The 15,628-nt window shown below is 32.1% G+C and overlaps 1 protein-coding gene across 1 annotated transcript; it reads right to left on the bottom strand.

Moving 5' to 3' along the window:
* Window positions 1–1,746: 1,746 nt before the first annotated feature.
* LOC134692383 (calmodulin-A-like) lies at window positions 1,747–15,322 on the bottom strand. The gene is made up of 5 exons (XM_063552831.1): window positions 15,296–15,322; window positions 14,765–14,795; window positions 13,947–14,090; window positions 11,748–11,990; window positions 1,747–2,137 (listed from the first exon to the last, which is right to left on the bottom strand). Exons 1-5 carry the CDS (start codon window positions 15,320–15,322, stop codon window positions 2,106–2,108), a joined length of 477 nt encoding a protein of 158 aa, XP_063408901.1. The 3' UTR covers window positions 1,747–2,105.
* Between the last annotated feature and the right edge of the window lie 306 nt (window positions 15,323–15,628).

Below are 15,628 nucleotides of genomic sequence, written 5' to 3'. Positions count from 1 at the left end.
GAGGTACGAAATGGTATTACATATAACCCTTTCATGAGGTACGACATTGCATACATGTTAATCCTCCGTGGGGTACGAAATGGCATATATAATAATCTTCCATTTGGTACGAAATGGTATAACATGTTCATATTCCATGAGGTTCAAGGTACGAAATGGTTTTTGCTATGGTACGAAATAAATGACTATAATTCATATAGATGACCTATCGCATATAGTATTATAATTTTTTTTTACAAAAACTGTAACCATTTAGTGTAACACTAACTACAGTAGATCTTTTCTTTAAAGTATTAACGTAACTCATTTACTGATCCATTAATGAGTTCGAGGGCAGATGCAAATTGTCTGATAGGCACGAGGACATTGAAAGGTACGCACAAACTAAATACATAGTTATCTTACGAAACTTAAGATAAAAATCAACATTTCACAGAATCTCAATATTTTGCAAGAAGTCGTGATCTGTACCATGAAAATGAGGCCAAGGACACTGTACATCTTCATAATAAACTATGAATCATCCAGGTGTTCCACCTTCTAGAATATAAAGCTGTCAAGTAGTTAATTGAGTTAACGAGGCCACCAGATCAATTTTTTTTTTGACTCGATCACTATTCTCTTTACAATATTTTAGACTTATGTCGAGCTGTATGCACAAATGTCGTAGGCTCGACAATAAAACTGAGGTTGATTTTGAACACTCTTCGACAAACTAGAGGTACCATATGTATTGGTGCTTGTTTTTTCTGTTATTTTTATGTACAATCACACAAAATATGTAAAAGTGCGCATGTCACAGAAGATGAATTGACAGCAACCAACGACAACCACTGAATGACAGGATCCTGGTTTGTATTTGAACAGGTACCCAAAAAAGTGGTCCAGTTAAACGTGTGAACGACCGATCACCCCTTCCCTAAACCTTTGCCTGTGATGTAATAGAATAAGATATTAACAATTATATGAAAATTGTTAAGAAATGGGTTGACACAAATAACAATACTTCCAGCTTACCAAGACAAAAGATTCAAAGAACCATTCCGTACTATTGACAAATTGAAAGCTTTTTGTTAAAAGATAGTACACAAAAAAAGGTGAACAAAGGTACCGGGGTTATAATTAAGTACGCCAGAAGCATTTTTCGTCTACATAAGACTCATCAGTGACGCTCATATCTAAATAATTATATTGCCAAACAAGTACAAAGTTGAAGAACATTGAAGACCCCAAATTTCAAAAAGTAGTTCCAAATACAAGGTAATCCATTCTTGTGATGAGAAAATCCTTAGTTTTTCGAAAAATTTAAACTTTTGTAAACAGGAAATTTATAATAAAGACCATATAATTGATATGCATGTCAACACCGAAGTGCTGACTACTGTGCTGGTGATACCCTCAGGATCAGTGGCATCGACCCAGTGGTGTAAAAAGTGATCAAAGGTACCAGGATTCTTAAATTAAATAAACCATGTAACCAATCAATATACGTCCAACGGGTTAGAACTAGACGACATACACGTGCACAGTGTAAGAAAAGCATGAATTTGTGCAATGCTTAGAATATAATATAAAAGAACCTTCGTGTATATTATTAACATTTAAATATATTTTATTAGATGTTCTCCCTGGATATCTAATATTAATAAACACAAGAAAACTTAATATAATACTGTTAGCTATTTAAATGGTTTTTAATATAGTAGTAGTGACATAACGATTATTTAATTGTGTTCAAAAATATAAGAGTACAGAAAATCAACATTTTTTTTATATTTATTCAATGACCGAACAGAAAAAAAAGAGTTTATACTTTGTGTATGATCTATCTCCATCTCAATTTTTTCGAGGATTGCTAATTTTCCCGCCAAAAATATACTGAAAAAAAATAGTGTATATAATATGTTGTTCAACATTTGCGTTGCTCACATTTCTATTTCGTTTTGTTAAATTACGAAATTCGTTTTAATCCAATTTCATTGAAAGACTTTTGAAACTGTCAGCGTGCGTTAACCTCTTTTTAATTCCATTATAATCAAGAAATATTGCTACACCATACTCAAGCTAATTATTTTGCTCAACCAATCAATTTAGCAAAATCAGCTTTACTCTGTCGAAGTAACTATTCTTAAGAAATCTGAAAAGAAACAAATAATTCAATTAATTGAAAAAATGTGTTACTCACGCAGTTTAATAATCATATTATCGTTAAAATAAATATTGCTGTGTATTCCGTATAGATCTAACACTACAGTATATTGGATTATAGATGAAAATGTCGTGAATCTAAAGTAAATCGCATAATTCTGATATATAAAAGTTCAAGGTTTCTCTTTTATACATTTTGTACTACCGTGAGTCATCGACATTTCGAATATTCCTATCTCAAACTTTATATTTACCAAACAGAGAACCCAAACCTTACACAGCATAAACTTTTCGCTTAAATAAATTATACCTGGCATCTGGTCAACACTTGAAAAAAAAAGAAGCTTATTTTAAAAAACTTTCTTGGCCGCCATTTTCAGGTAAACTGGGTACTTTTGTGAAGTTACGTGTTGCTTATTTTTTGGTGTTTGTCGGTTATCTTTTACCAACTGTTATTTGCATTTGTGTGCTGTTGTTTTGTTGTTGTTGTTTGGTTTTTTTTTTTTAACTTTTTCACGACGGTAGACAAAATTTCATGGCGGATAATTTTTTCTCCTGCATGCACCGTGTCGTAAAACCATCTTGTCCCTACTTTGGAAGGTATTGATTCATATCATTTTCGGCATTATTTCATTTACTTTTCCAATTTGCTTGAACACCAGTAACAGTAGCATATTTTGTCATTGAGTGTGTGACTTAACACTGCTTACTTAATACTAAATCATCTTTAAAATATAAGTTTATCAGCATATTTTAATATTGCTAGAGGGTTTAAACAAGGAGACACAGCAAGGCCGACTTTATTTAATGTATTTATAAATGATGTTGTAAAAAAAATTGAGGGAAATGATTCAATTCCCCTTAAGCTTATAATAGTAAGGTGGGATGCCTTCTTTGTGCGGATGATCTTTTAATCCTGTCAGATTCAAAAGAGGGTCTACAAAATAGTTTAAATAATGGAAACTCTCTTTGAATATTAACAAAACTAAATCCATGACTTTTAGTCAGTCAAAACATAATAGTGAAAGATCACATATTTACTATGAGAATACAGCCATAGAGGGTGTAACAGAATATTCATTTTTGGGAATGTTGATAAAATGTAATGGAAATTTATCAGAAAGTAATTTAGAGTTGACAAAAAAGCATAAAAAGTATTTTTTGCAATAAAATCCTATACTAAATCATTGAATAATCTACCTATAATATATATCTCTTTTCATCAAGGCAAAAGCAGAGCCTTAACTTCAGGAAAAGAATTAAAATCAACTTGATATTATAGACAAAACCCCTCTTGAAAATATGCATCTTAAATTTTGTAAATCTACTCTAGGAATAAGAAAAAAGACATCCAATTAATGAGCAAGAGTTGAATTAGGGAGATTGCCTATTAACCCTTTAACGTTCCTATCGGGTCAATCTGACCGATAAGCTAAATTTGTGGAGGAGTAGTTTGCATGAAGTTTGGTATCGTTGTCAATTTTTGACGTTCATATGTGGTTGTGGGCTCAAATTAAAGATCAGAATACCACCAACTTAAGTTTTGGTGTCTGAAACCAACAAAATGCACTACATTATGTCAATTTGCCCTATATTGACAAGAATATTTTTGGGGAAAACTGTTTTATTTTTATTTTCAAATAGAATATTTTCACAAAATGTCACAAGACAAATTGTTGCTGTTGTTTTGTTTTAAAATGACAATTTTGATAACTGTGCCGTGATCATTTACAAGAATACTATCAAAACTGTAAGTAAAACCCATACACATACACACAAACTGTTTCATAGAGTATCAACACTGAAACAAAACTCAAATTACAAGGAATTTTCATGTTTTGTTTTGTCAGTGTTTATAGCAAAAGAGATGAGAACATCTAAAATGTGTTAAAAATTGTAAGCCAAGTCGGAATAGCAATAACAAATCTTCTTTAGTGTCTGGTTATGAGGATGTTGGATATTGTATCGCTAAGATATAGAAATAGTGACATATTGACGAAAAACGAACATTTCTGAATAACTTTCTTACATATTTGCTTGAAAATATAATAATTTTCCAACACTAGCTTCTTAAGAAAAAGAAGTTGGATTATGTTTTCCCAAAATTAATTTCTGGTCTTACAGAGAAGGTGACTTATATGCTAAAATTTCGTTTATTTTCCAATGGTTTCTGTGGCTCAGTGGTATATTCATATTGAGTGCCGAGGCTAAGAATGTATCAAAAATAGAGAGAGGGGAGAAAAAAGCGGGGGGGGGGGGGGGAGGGGTGTAAATTTCTCTTTTTTTATGTAATCATGTATTTCAGTTGTCTTAATTGAAATTGAAAGTAAAGTTAAGTTAAGTTTCATTTAATATAGGAATTTATTTTTTCACCCTCCGGTAGTGAGGTTTGAACATTCAATATTTACTCAAAATTCTTTCCTAAAGGCTCATTCTGTAAGCAGTTGTGAAAAGTACATCTTTAACATTAACTTGGCCCATTTATTTGACTTTGACAAAAATTCTCAAAAAATCCACTATTTATCGGTGTTTCAAGTATTGATATTTATACCAAACAGACAGGTTTTGCATCTTTCTGTATAAAGTTTTCACCGATAACGTTTCCAAAAGTTTTCATGCATTAATTTGACACTAAAACTATGTTCTATTTTTGTCACTAAATGTCTGTACAACCGCTTTTCCGCTTGAATTGTACATTTTTTCACTTTAATTCAGCATGTCACGTGACTTTTGAGAGATATCACGTGACCAACGTATGAATTATTTTCCTTAAATCAAGTTTTCCTGAAACCTTGGTCAATTATCTATCAGATGAGTCTAACTTGTCCTTTGAGTGAACTTTTTATCGAAATGTGCCATTGATTGAAAACAGATATCCTTTATTCGGGTAGAAAAGGTAAAAAATTGTAAAGGTTCCGCGGAACCCAGTGTCTCGCCTACTTTTGCTGTAACTCTCAGGCTCAACAAAAATGAGGAAAACAATCAATAAAAATATTCCTCTTGATACTATCTTTTGATTGTAAGAAAATTCTTTCCAAGTTTGGTAAAAATTTCAGGATAGTTTATGAATCAAATAAATGTTTTAAAAACTTTAACTGCAGACTGTATGTAATGTTAACTGGAAGAAAAGGTAAGTCCATTTATAAGTAAAATACAGATACACAGGTACCAACTATTAATAAAATTTCCTTTCTAGATACTAGCTTTTGATAAAAAACAAGCTTCTGTCCAAGTTTGGTACAAATTTAAAATAGTATCAGAAAGTTACTATATTAAAAAAAAAAATAACCACAGAGTGAATGCATTGTTTCCTGCCAGAAAATTTAAGTCCATTTAAAAGAATAATACGGAAAAAATGGATTTTTTTTTCAAATTTACTTCTGGATACTATCTTATGATCATAAACAAGCTTCTGTCCAAGTTTGGTACACACCCAGGATAGTTAAAGAAAGTTATTAAAATTTTAAAAACATTACTTTAACCACAGAGTGAATGTAATGTTTCCCCGCAAAAAAACTAAGTCCATTTATAAGTAAAAAACAGAAAAAATGGAATTTTATTTTTGCAAACTTTACTCGATCTGGATACTATCTTATGATCATAAACAAGCTTCTGTCCAAGTTTGGTAGAAATCTAGTATAGTTTAAGAAAGTTATTAAATTTTCAAAAACTTTAACCACAGAGTGAATATTTGTGGACGCCGACGACGACGACGGAATGTAGGATCTCTTAGTCTCGCTTTTTCGACTAAAGTCGAAGGCTCGACAAAAATCCCTGAAGGGTTAATGAAATACAACATGTTCTATTAAAACGCAAACTCTTTTTTATTTAGCTAGACTATATAATAATAATATTAATCCATTGATAATGGAAGCTTTTTCTCTATAACAGAAATCATATCACGGATGTTATTTTACAATGTTGACCACAAAACTTTTCTTACTCGATTTTTCGTCCAAGTAACTAAATAAATGTACTTCGAAGCCCATTTTACAAAAAATGCACCGTACGATTTTTTGACGACGAGTCAAAATGTTAAGTTTAACCTTTGAACTACCAATACTGTGACTTACAGCCATATAGTCCGAATGACAATTAAACTCCTTAAATAAGTGACTTTTCCTTACTCGGTCACGGTACTACTAGCACAGTCTCTAGATTTGACGGGAACTTACACATATGCAAAAAAATATTGTTAAGGAGACTAATGTTGACCTTAATATTCTTTCTACTTGTAAGGACATAAAAGATGTAAATAAAATAAAAAACAATATACAGTTAAAAATGAAAAATAGATATGAAGATTTAATTCAAACTAAATTTCAAAACATTGATAATAAAAGCATTTTTTTTCTTTATAAAAAACTTAAAAAAGATTACAAACTAGAATCTTATCTTAATACATCTTATTTTCAGATAAGGAGATTAATCACTAAATTTAGAATAAGTGAACACTCAGTCTGCCTCCCTCTTGATTGAAATGGGGAGAAATTTTAAAATACCAAGAGAGGAACGACTTTGCCATAAATGTAAAATACTAGAGGACGAGAAACATGTTTTACTCTATTGTGAGTATAATAAAACTCTAAGAAATGACTTTTTTCATCACATATGTACTGAAAATAATAACTTTAATAATTTACATGAAGAAGAAAATATTCATTATTTATTAAATCCATCATCGCCTTTAAAAACAATAAGTTAGGATCCTTCTTGAAAAAGTCATTTGAACTGAGGGCAGGGGACTCTTAACAGCTTGTTTGATGTTATAAATTTTGACGGTGTTGTTATTGTGTATGTTTTAAATATGTATGTATATATGTTTTTTGTGTTAATATATGTTGGTCACAAACTGTAAAGTTAATATGACAATAAAATATTTGATTTGATTTGATTTGATTGAAAAATGACCAAAACAATTTTAAGTAGGCTATTTTAAGCTTTAAATATAGAGTAAATAGGGAAATAGGATTCACACATTTGTTTATGTGGCCTTACCACCCCGTATAACCCCGATACAAATGAATCCGGACGTTGACGCGTTCGAAGCGATAATCAGGACAACATTTGGGATGACAACAATTTCGAATGCCTCTCTAGAACTTATTTCAGTATATATAAATATGTCAATGTGCATGTTAGTTTATTTATTCAATTATACAGTTGTTGTAAGTTTTGGATATTGTATAACACGTTTGATAAAACTACTAGATGCAAAACGCACAGACATGGTGCAATTTCATACGGTTTTTGATATAAACAATGCTGAATATCTTTTCGTGCGTACACCTTTGCATATTAATACCTTAAGCAATACTAAATAACTACAAGAACACACCCGTGGTATCACGGGTCTGTGACTGAATTAAAGTATATAACTGTGCGCAAGCCTTGTTTTAGTATTAGTATTGTCATCTGATAAAGTCATGCCGATTATACGATACGCAGTTTTTTCTGCTTTTAAATCTTTTTGTTTGAACCCGTCGAACTGGAACTTATCAATTATTGGTAATATTAATTATTTGAAAAACGAAAGGTCCTGGAATGGAGTATTTTTAAATCAACAGCATTGTCCTATATTAGTTCTAAATAAAGTTGAATTCTTCGATTCGCTGTTTTACGTCATGCCGGCTAACAAATTGAAAACTGTACATATACGCCTAATTTTTAGTCCAAATTTTTAGTATTCGTATTGTTATATGAAAAGGTCTTACCGATTAAAATTTGACAATTTAGTAGTAACAACCCTGTGATCATGATCCGTGTATATAGCCTATTAATCCTGAATACACCGTTATCCTGAAAACACCGTTTACTGGTGCGCCTGTCAGATGCGGAACGTACATATAAGGTAATCGGTAACAGGTGAATATACTATTGGTATCGGTATCGGACTCGATCCGGAACTTCTTAATTATTGGCAATATTAATTACGTGGAAAACAAAAGGGCCTGGAGTGGTGTAATTTTTAATCTACGCCTTTGTACTATATTAGATATATATAAAGTCGAATTCTTTGATTCGTCGTTTTAACGTGATGACGGCTGACAATTTGGGCCTCGTAATTTTAGTATTATAGATAGATAGATAGATAGATACATTGAATTACTACGTGCCTTCAAATGTGCCCTATAACTTAGAATCAACGCAATATCATACATAAGACATTTTCTCTTACTGTATTGTTCGTTCCACCAAATGTGTCGCGTTCGTTGTGCGTTTTGAAATAATCACTGTCCAGTTCGTTGACAAAAACCGTCACAAATCACTTTCTTGCCAAGGTTTTCGAGATGGTGTCGGCGACCCTTTTTCTATATTTTATTGTAAATGTTTATCTGTTAACTTAGTCAAAGTAGTTGAACTTAAAATATCTGTCATACAAAGCCAAAATTGAAATATTTAACCAGCGTACATCTGCTTGGAATGTTTCTATTGAAAATTGAGACATTCAATGTTATTCCAGATGAAATTAACAGTTATTAAATATATTCCAGAGGAAATAAAGTTTCAAAAATTATAGTATAGTCATTAAAACTTTAATGACTTCCTTTTCACAATTTGAAGCTCTTCCAAATGCCGATGTAGTTCCAAATTCGCCTAGACGAAAGCAGACCTACATGTAGGAGCTCGTTGATCTTAATTTGCCGAATGCCATAGATGGCATTCCAACTGCTTTTTTTTTTTTAATTTTTTTTTACATATAAAGCTTTGTAGATGTGGTTTGATGGCCAGTGAGACAACTTTCCACCAAAGTTTAAATGAAGTGGGTGTATAAAGCAACTCTTATAGTCCAATGTACAAAATTAAACAATGAGGAAAACCTAAACCATACAGTCTGATAAAAAAGGCCCTGATATAAAATAAAATATGTAAAAATTAAAACGATAAAACTAACGGTTATTAATTTATAACTTATGAATTATGTTTTAAAGAAAAAAAAAAGGACAACTCTATATAACCAATGTACTACAGGATCCTGACGTTGGACCGACAAAAACAAAAGTGCAGCGGGATTAAACATGTGAGCCCCCAACCCTCTCCTTAACATAGAACACTGGTGTAGCAGCACAACATGATAAAAAAAATTCAGTTGCAATTGACCAAACTCAAAATGTCGGTACAAGGCACAAAAACCATATACATAAAATATCGACACAGGAGTAATTGTAGTAACTGATGGTTATTTCAAAGCGAATTACAAGTAAGAAGTAAATCATGTATCTAAAGTGTTAATCAGTATATCCTACAATTTTAGGTACATGTAAAGATGTAATAAAACGCACGAACTTGTGCAATGCCAAATATAAACAGTATCGAGAGGATGTACGGTATTATGAGTTCTCATAACTGTGCATAAATTGTAATAATGTTAAGTGAAGTTTTGATTTAACAGGTACAGCAAAACTTTCTATATTGTGGCCAATTTTTTTTTATTTATGATAGAATTTGGTGAAGGGTGACTGGGAAATATACTATTATATATGATCACTTTGGTCTTTTCCCGACCGGCAGTATAAACTGACCGAAGTTGACCACCCGTTCAGTTGTGTGGGATGTAAAAGTACACAGTCACGTCCAGTCCGAATGGGAATATAAAATCTAATGTCTCGTGTAAAGGTGTAAAGAGAGTACCACGCTAACTACACTGTACGAACCCCTGCAAAAACTTCATGAGAGGTCATAAATAGCCTGTTGAAAGGCAACATTAAAAATTTTGTGTCCTTATAAAATATACATCATTTTATCCAGTGGCAGTCAAACGTCATTGACGTAATTGCGGAGGGCCTCCTACCAGGACTTACATGTAGTATGTGTTGTTACTTTGTGCTTATCCTAAACATGCATGACATACATTGTATTTGCAAGTGAACGTTAAACAACCAACAATCAGCCATTACGTACGCGTGTCATAAACAAATACTAGTAAAAGGGTCCATAAATTGTTAAGTACCAACAGTAAAGAAGAAACACAGCAAATGTCTAAGGTTAGGTTGGTGATTGATGCTTTGCTCAACCCATAATTTACCAATGAAGCCAATAGAAATTGGGGAATATAGATATGGTCCCTGTTGTCTTCTGCGAAATGAATCAAAATTTGAATGAAATGCATTTGGATGGGTATAGACTTTAAGGTGCTTATAAGAACCAGAATGACCTGACCAATCATTTAGATTTTTTATACCACAGTAGAAAGACTGTAATGTTCGAGGAATTTAAGTATAATCTTTATACCTTAATAATTAAACAAACACAAAAACATAATTGAAGAAAGCAAACCAGTTAATATTAATAAGAATTGTCTCTTCGTCTTTATATATTCACATTAAAGTCACTGTATTACTATTGATGGCTATCAGTTACACGTTCCTTGCATACACTTATTCTTTAGTCGTAATGTAACTCTATGGCAATGTATGATCCCCTAGGACCCGCCTCTGAGATTCAGGCCAAAAGGCTTAACCGATAATCCATTGATTGTTTTTGATTGCTTTCTATATCAAAAAGAAGATGTGGTCTTCGCAAGAGACTAAACGAAACAAAAATAAACAACTATAGGTCACCGTACGGCCATTAAAAATGAACAAAGCCCACACCGCTATAAAACACACCGAAATGACAAATGTAGTACAATTCATACGAGAAAACTAACGGCCCAATTGATGCACAAAATAGTGAACAAAAAATATATAATATTATTACTGAATAACACGTTCCTGGCTTTGGACAGGCACATACAGAATATATCGGGATTAATCATGTTAGCGGGCACCCAACCCACCACCTAACCGTACATTGACTGTTGTATGGTAAACACTTTTTAAAATGCATCAAATTCGAAATCGGACTTGTGTATCTGTATGATTAGTCATAGTCGCATCTGTCGAGTTATTGTATTTTCCTACCAATTCACACTTTCGTATACATGAGGATTTTTGTACACGTAAAAATTTACTCCAAGAGTTTTTCGACAAAACAACGGACATAGTGGGTTGCTGTCTGCATGTTATGGTGGTAAATTATTATTTTCAAACATGCATATTGGTTATAATCATATAAAAGCATAATTTAATACATGCAAAATTCATTGACAAACGTAATAGTGTGTCAATGAAGCGTACAGTATAAAAAGATGTAATGACAACGAAGCGTACACAACATGAAAATAAAGACATTTTAAAACATGCATTTTTTTCTTTCTAGACACAACATAAACAATCGATCTGTATAAGTTTGTTAATTTATACTATAAAGTTTTCAAAAATGTATGTTTTAAAAACTATGAGGTACGAGAAACATTAAGTTTTGAATGTTTAAAAATACCAAGCACGTTTTATCATTGATATCGTCGTGCGTTTTTTTTTTGTTTGTATATAAAAATGTCACATTTTTGAAAAACATTTAAGTAACTTATGAGTATTATGGCAAAGAATATATTGGAGCCAAATATCCGAAGAATGAATATTGGATTTTCTTTAAAAGTATTATTCTTTTATTGTCAGAACTCAGTGTCACACGGTGTGTTCGATTCGAACGCGTCAACGTCCGGTTTCATCTGTATCGGGGTTATACAGGGTGCTTACACAAATACATATATGTACCGTCACAAGAGATTTTGCCATCACTATCCCCGTCAACCAGTTCTACCATCTCCTCCGTTTCTTCCCAGGTCATTTTCTCTCCAAGATTTCCCATGATGTGCTGAAACTCTGATACTGTGAGATAACCTTTTCCTTCTTTATCGAAAACCCTAAAGGCCTCTCGAATATCTGTAGCAGTTTCCTTCGAGCATAGCTGTTTTGTCATTATGACCAAAAATTCCTCAAAAGTCGCTGTTCCATCTCCTTAAAAATATGTTGAATTCGTTTTTTAAATATATATTTTTGTTATAGTAACTGTTATTTTCCCCCTCAAAGTAATCGATATACTAGTAGTTAATCATGCACAGCAATGAGGAAACTAAAAATAAAGTTTTACCTGTATAAACAGAAATATTATTTAGCAATGCCGTTTGCTCAACATGGGAGCGAATTACAGGTGACTGTACTTGAAAGTGCAAATACAGTGAAAGAAAAATATCAGCCATGTTCTAGTTATTTTTAACTTTCTAACCATGCAAATGATATTTAACCATCTCTTTGAAACTAGATATTTTCTCCGTGTGCGTACATGATGGAGCTAAGAGAAAATATATGGTTTTGATGTCGAGATTGAAATTGTGCGAAAGTTGAACAGTTAATCAAAAATAATAATGAAATATTATTCTTTCAAGAAACCGGCGTGTTCTCTTGAAAATCATACCACTCTTTCATTTTGATACATAAGTAGAAAAATAACCCTCAGAATATATTTTAAATTATATATAACAAAGTCATGTAAATGCTATAAATTGATCTGCTTTCAACAACAGCTATCTTTTTCCGGGACCATTACAACTATGTCAAATTATTTTCATTTTATTTAAAAGATGCTGGCTTTTGATTTCTTGTCCCTACAGTTGTTTACCAATGACTTTTTTTTTTTAATCTCGTCTTCATTATTTCTACTTTATTTTTTTAAATTCATCTTTTCGTTTTTGTTCTTTCACTAACAATGATCATGTAAATACATTTGGTATTACTTTTTTCTGTTTATTTCTTTTCAGAAGAACCTGATTTTTAGAAGTTGTAGTTTGTTGATGTGATTCATATTAAGTGTTTCTCGTTTGTGTTTATATATATATAGATAAGATAAGATAAGATTTATTTTATTAAAGTGTCACCATCCATTACAATGTCAATATATATATATCAATCGCCAATGGCAGTCAGCAGGGTTAAAGAACATCAGTTGTTCGACCTGTTAGTCAAATGCGTTTTGTTTAAATATACTTTTTCACTCTTTTGGTCTTTTGGAAAATGTTGTTTGTGCTGTTTTTAGACCCTTCTACAACGAAATTTGTTTGACATGCACACGTATAAAGATTGCGGTTTTTATCCAACGCAGTCATAGGTTTGAACGTAGTTTTCAATTTAGACTCGTTTATATATATATATATATATACACATAAAGTCATAAGAACCCAACATTTATGTCAAACGACTACGACTTATGAGACACTATCATTAAAACAAACATCTAATACATACATAAAAGGACAGCTTTGATACATTTAAAATGTATTTCGTAAATAAAAAAAAAAGAAACAAAACATATATAATTTCTAGATGACATGTTTTCGTCGATAAAACATATGATAAAGTGAACTAGCTAAAAGAGGAACCATATTCTCATTACACATAAGATAACGAAGTTTTTTAACATCACATATAGATGTAAATTCTCAAAATCAACATTTAAAAGACAGGCTGATATCAGAGTGAAAATAACAATTAAAAAGAAAGTGTTTTTCATCTTTAATTTGGCTACTATCACAAAATATACATAAACGGTCTTGTCTTATATATATAATGGAAGGTTTGCATTCCCGTTTGAATGGTTTTACACTAATCATTTTTGAGGCCCTAAGTAGCTTGCTGCACGGTGTGAGCCAATGATCTGTGTTGGAGACTGTACCTTAACCTAAATTGTTTTTCTTTCACAAACTGTTACATGGATGGAGAGTTGCCTTATTGGCACGTATGCCACATCTTCTTATATCTATATGTATTAATAAAAGGGGACCATGTTAGTTGGAGACCAGACTTTGACCTATTAATGGTTTACTTTTACAAATTGTGACTTGGGTGGAGAGTGGTCTCATTGGCGCTAATACAATGTACCACACCTTCTTATACATCTATCTATTTTATAGGTTTTACCATCTATATCAATCTCATCTACAATTTTCTTCAGTTCTTCATCTGTTGGGTGTTTCCCTAATGATCTCATGACAACGCCTATCTCATGTGTTGTAATAGTACCGTCACCATCTTTATCAAACAGACGGAAAGCTGCCTTACATTCTGAAAATACGAAAGTAATTGAAATTATAAAAGTTCATAAACTACTGAAAATAAATTATTTTATATGTATACTGAGTCGAAAGGAGGAATCGATTTCATTGAGCTGCAAAACCATACTAAGTCGAAAATGTTTGTGATATGACGTATTTAAACGCAGTGATTTGTAATCCCTTAATTTGTCTTTGAAACTGTGTATTTTTCAACAGAAAACACAAAACTTTGAAGAAATATCCAAATTCGCAATATTCAAATTCGAGGAGTTATTGATCCGTGTTATATACGCTTTCGCACAAGCTCAGTCCACGTACTGCCCGCAGTATTTAAAAACTCTATGTATTTCAACACTTCGCCTATTATACCGAAATTTCGAGGGCACCTGTCAGTAAAATAACAATGAAACTAAAACCAAATACTAGAAAAAAGACCAAACTCAGCAAGTCTAAAGTTAAAAGCTATATTTTAATCCATGCAAGCAACGTGTTGGTATAGAAGAGAATTTCAAGTTAAAGTTGGCTTTATTTAGCTCATAATTGTCAGCTACATGTTATATATCTAGGAAATTTGTATTTATTTTGTTATACATGGAAAAAGTAATTTTCAAATATTTTATGTAGTTCTTGTCACCTACTTATTTACTAGTATCCGTGTACAAACAAGTTATTTTAGTAACTTACCTATAATTTGCTCCTCTGTTAATTTGCCAATCTGTAAAATAAATATTCAACAAGTTAGAGACATTGACAATAGAAACAACATTTTAATAGATAATTATTTCGCTTGTAACTGAATTAATTACTTGTAAAATGGCTATATATAATAATATGCCAGCTATGCTGGCACTTATGGTAGAAGCATCGTTTTGGGACAAAGAACGATAACTCTTGCTAGACGACCCATCTGAAAACAATCGTAACTACTCGGCCATTCTCGCTACGCAGTACAATAGCCATTTCTTCGTGCAACCAGAAAGGCCGAGTTGTTCCGATTGATCTGAAAAGTTTCGTCACTCTCGTTAAATCTCGTACGATTTTTTTTTAATGGCTGTCAAAATTCTCGTTTCAACGCGATCCTGAAAAAACGGGACAGATCGGAATAATTTCGATGTTAAATACGTCATGAATTTTTATTTGTTTGCAAAAACAAGAATTCAAAAATTTTGGTAACTTGTGTAGTTTATTTAAATTTTATCGTACCACGGAAATTACCGAAGTTAGGACAACATCTGACGCCATGTTTCGTCTGCTACAACATTCCATTATCAGTGAGGTCAAAACAAATCACCTAAATAATCACAGGTACTGCATTTAAAAGTCACAAAATCATAGTAAACGATAACATATTTAGTGTAAAAGTTCCGTCCAGTCATAGGAACACAGTAAAAAACTCTGCAAGTAATACATTTCGGATTATTTTTATAATGGCCATGCGGCATGCGGGGTAAACTCCGGTGCACCGGTTGTGGTTGACCATGACTACTTATGTTCACCTGCCACGTAATTCCCAATACCAACGAACAGTGATAATGACATTGGTTATAC

The sequence above is a fragment of the Mytilus trossulus genome, chromosome 12 (genome assembly GCF_036588685.1).
Source record: "Mytilus trossulus isolate FHL-02 chromosome 12, PNRI_Mtr1.1.1.hap1, whole genome shotgun sequence".
In the NCBI taxonomy this organism is placed as follows: Eukaryota; Metazoa; Mollusca; class Bivalvia; order Mytilida; family Mytilidae; genus Mytilus; species Mytilus trossulus.
This window is presented reverse-complemented; position numbering and strand designations above follow the sequence as displayed.

Excerpts from the sequence above, each read along its gene's own strand:
- LOC134692383 (XM_063552831.1), bottom strand. The coding sequence starts at position 15,322 with ATGGCGTCAGATGTTGTCCTAACTTCG. Across the intron at positions 14,796-15,295 it reads CAGATGTTGTCCTAACTTCG|ATTGGCAAATTAACAGAGGA; the intron begins GTAATTTCCGTG and ends TTTATTTTACAG. Across the intron at positions 11,991-13,946 it reads AGATGAGATTGATATAGATG|GAGATGGAACAGCGACTTTT; the intron begins GTAAAACCTATA and ends CATATTTTTAAG.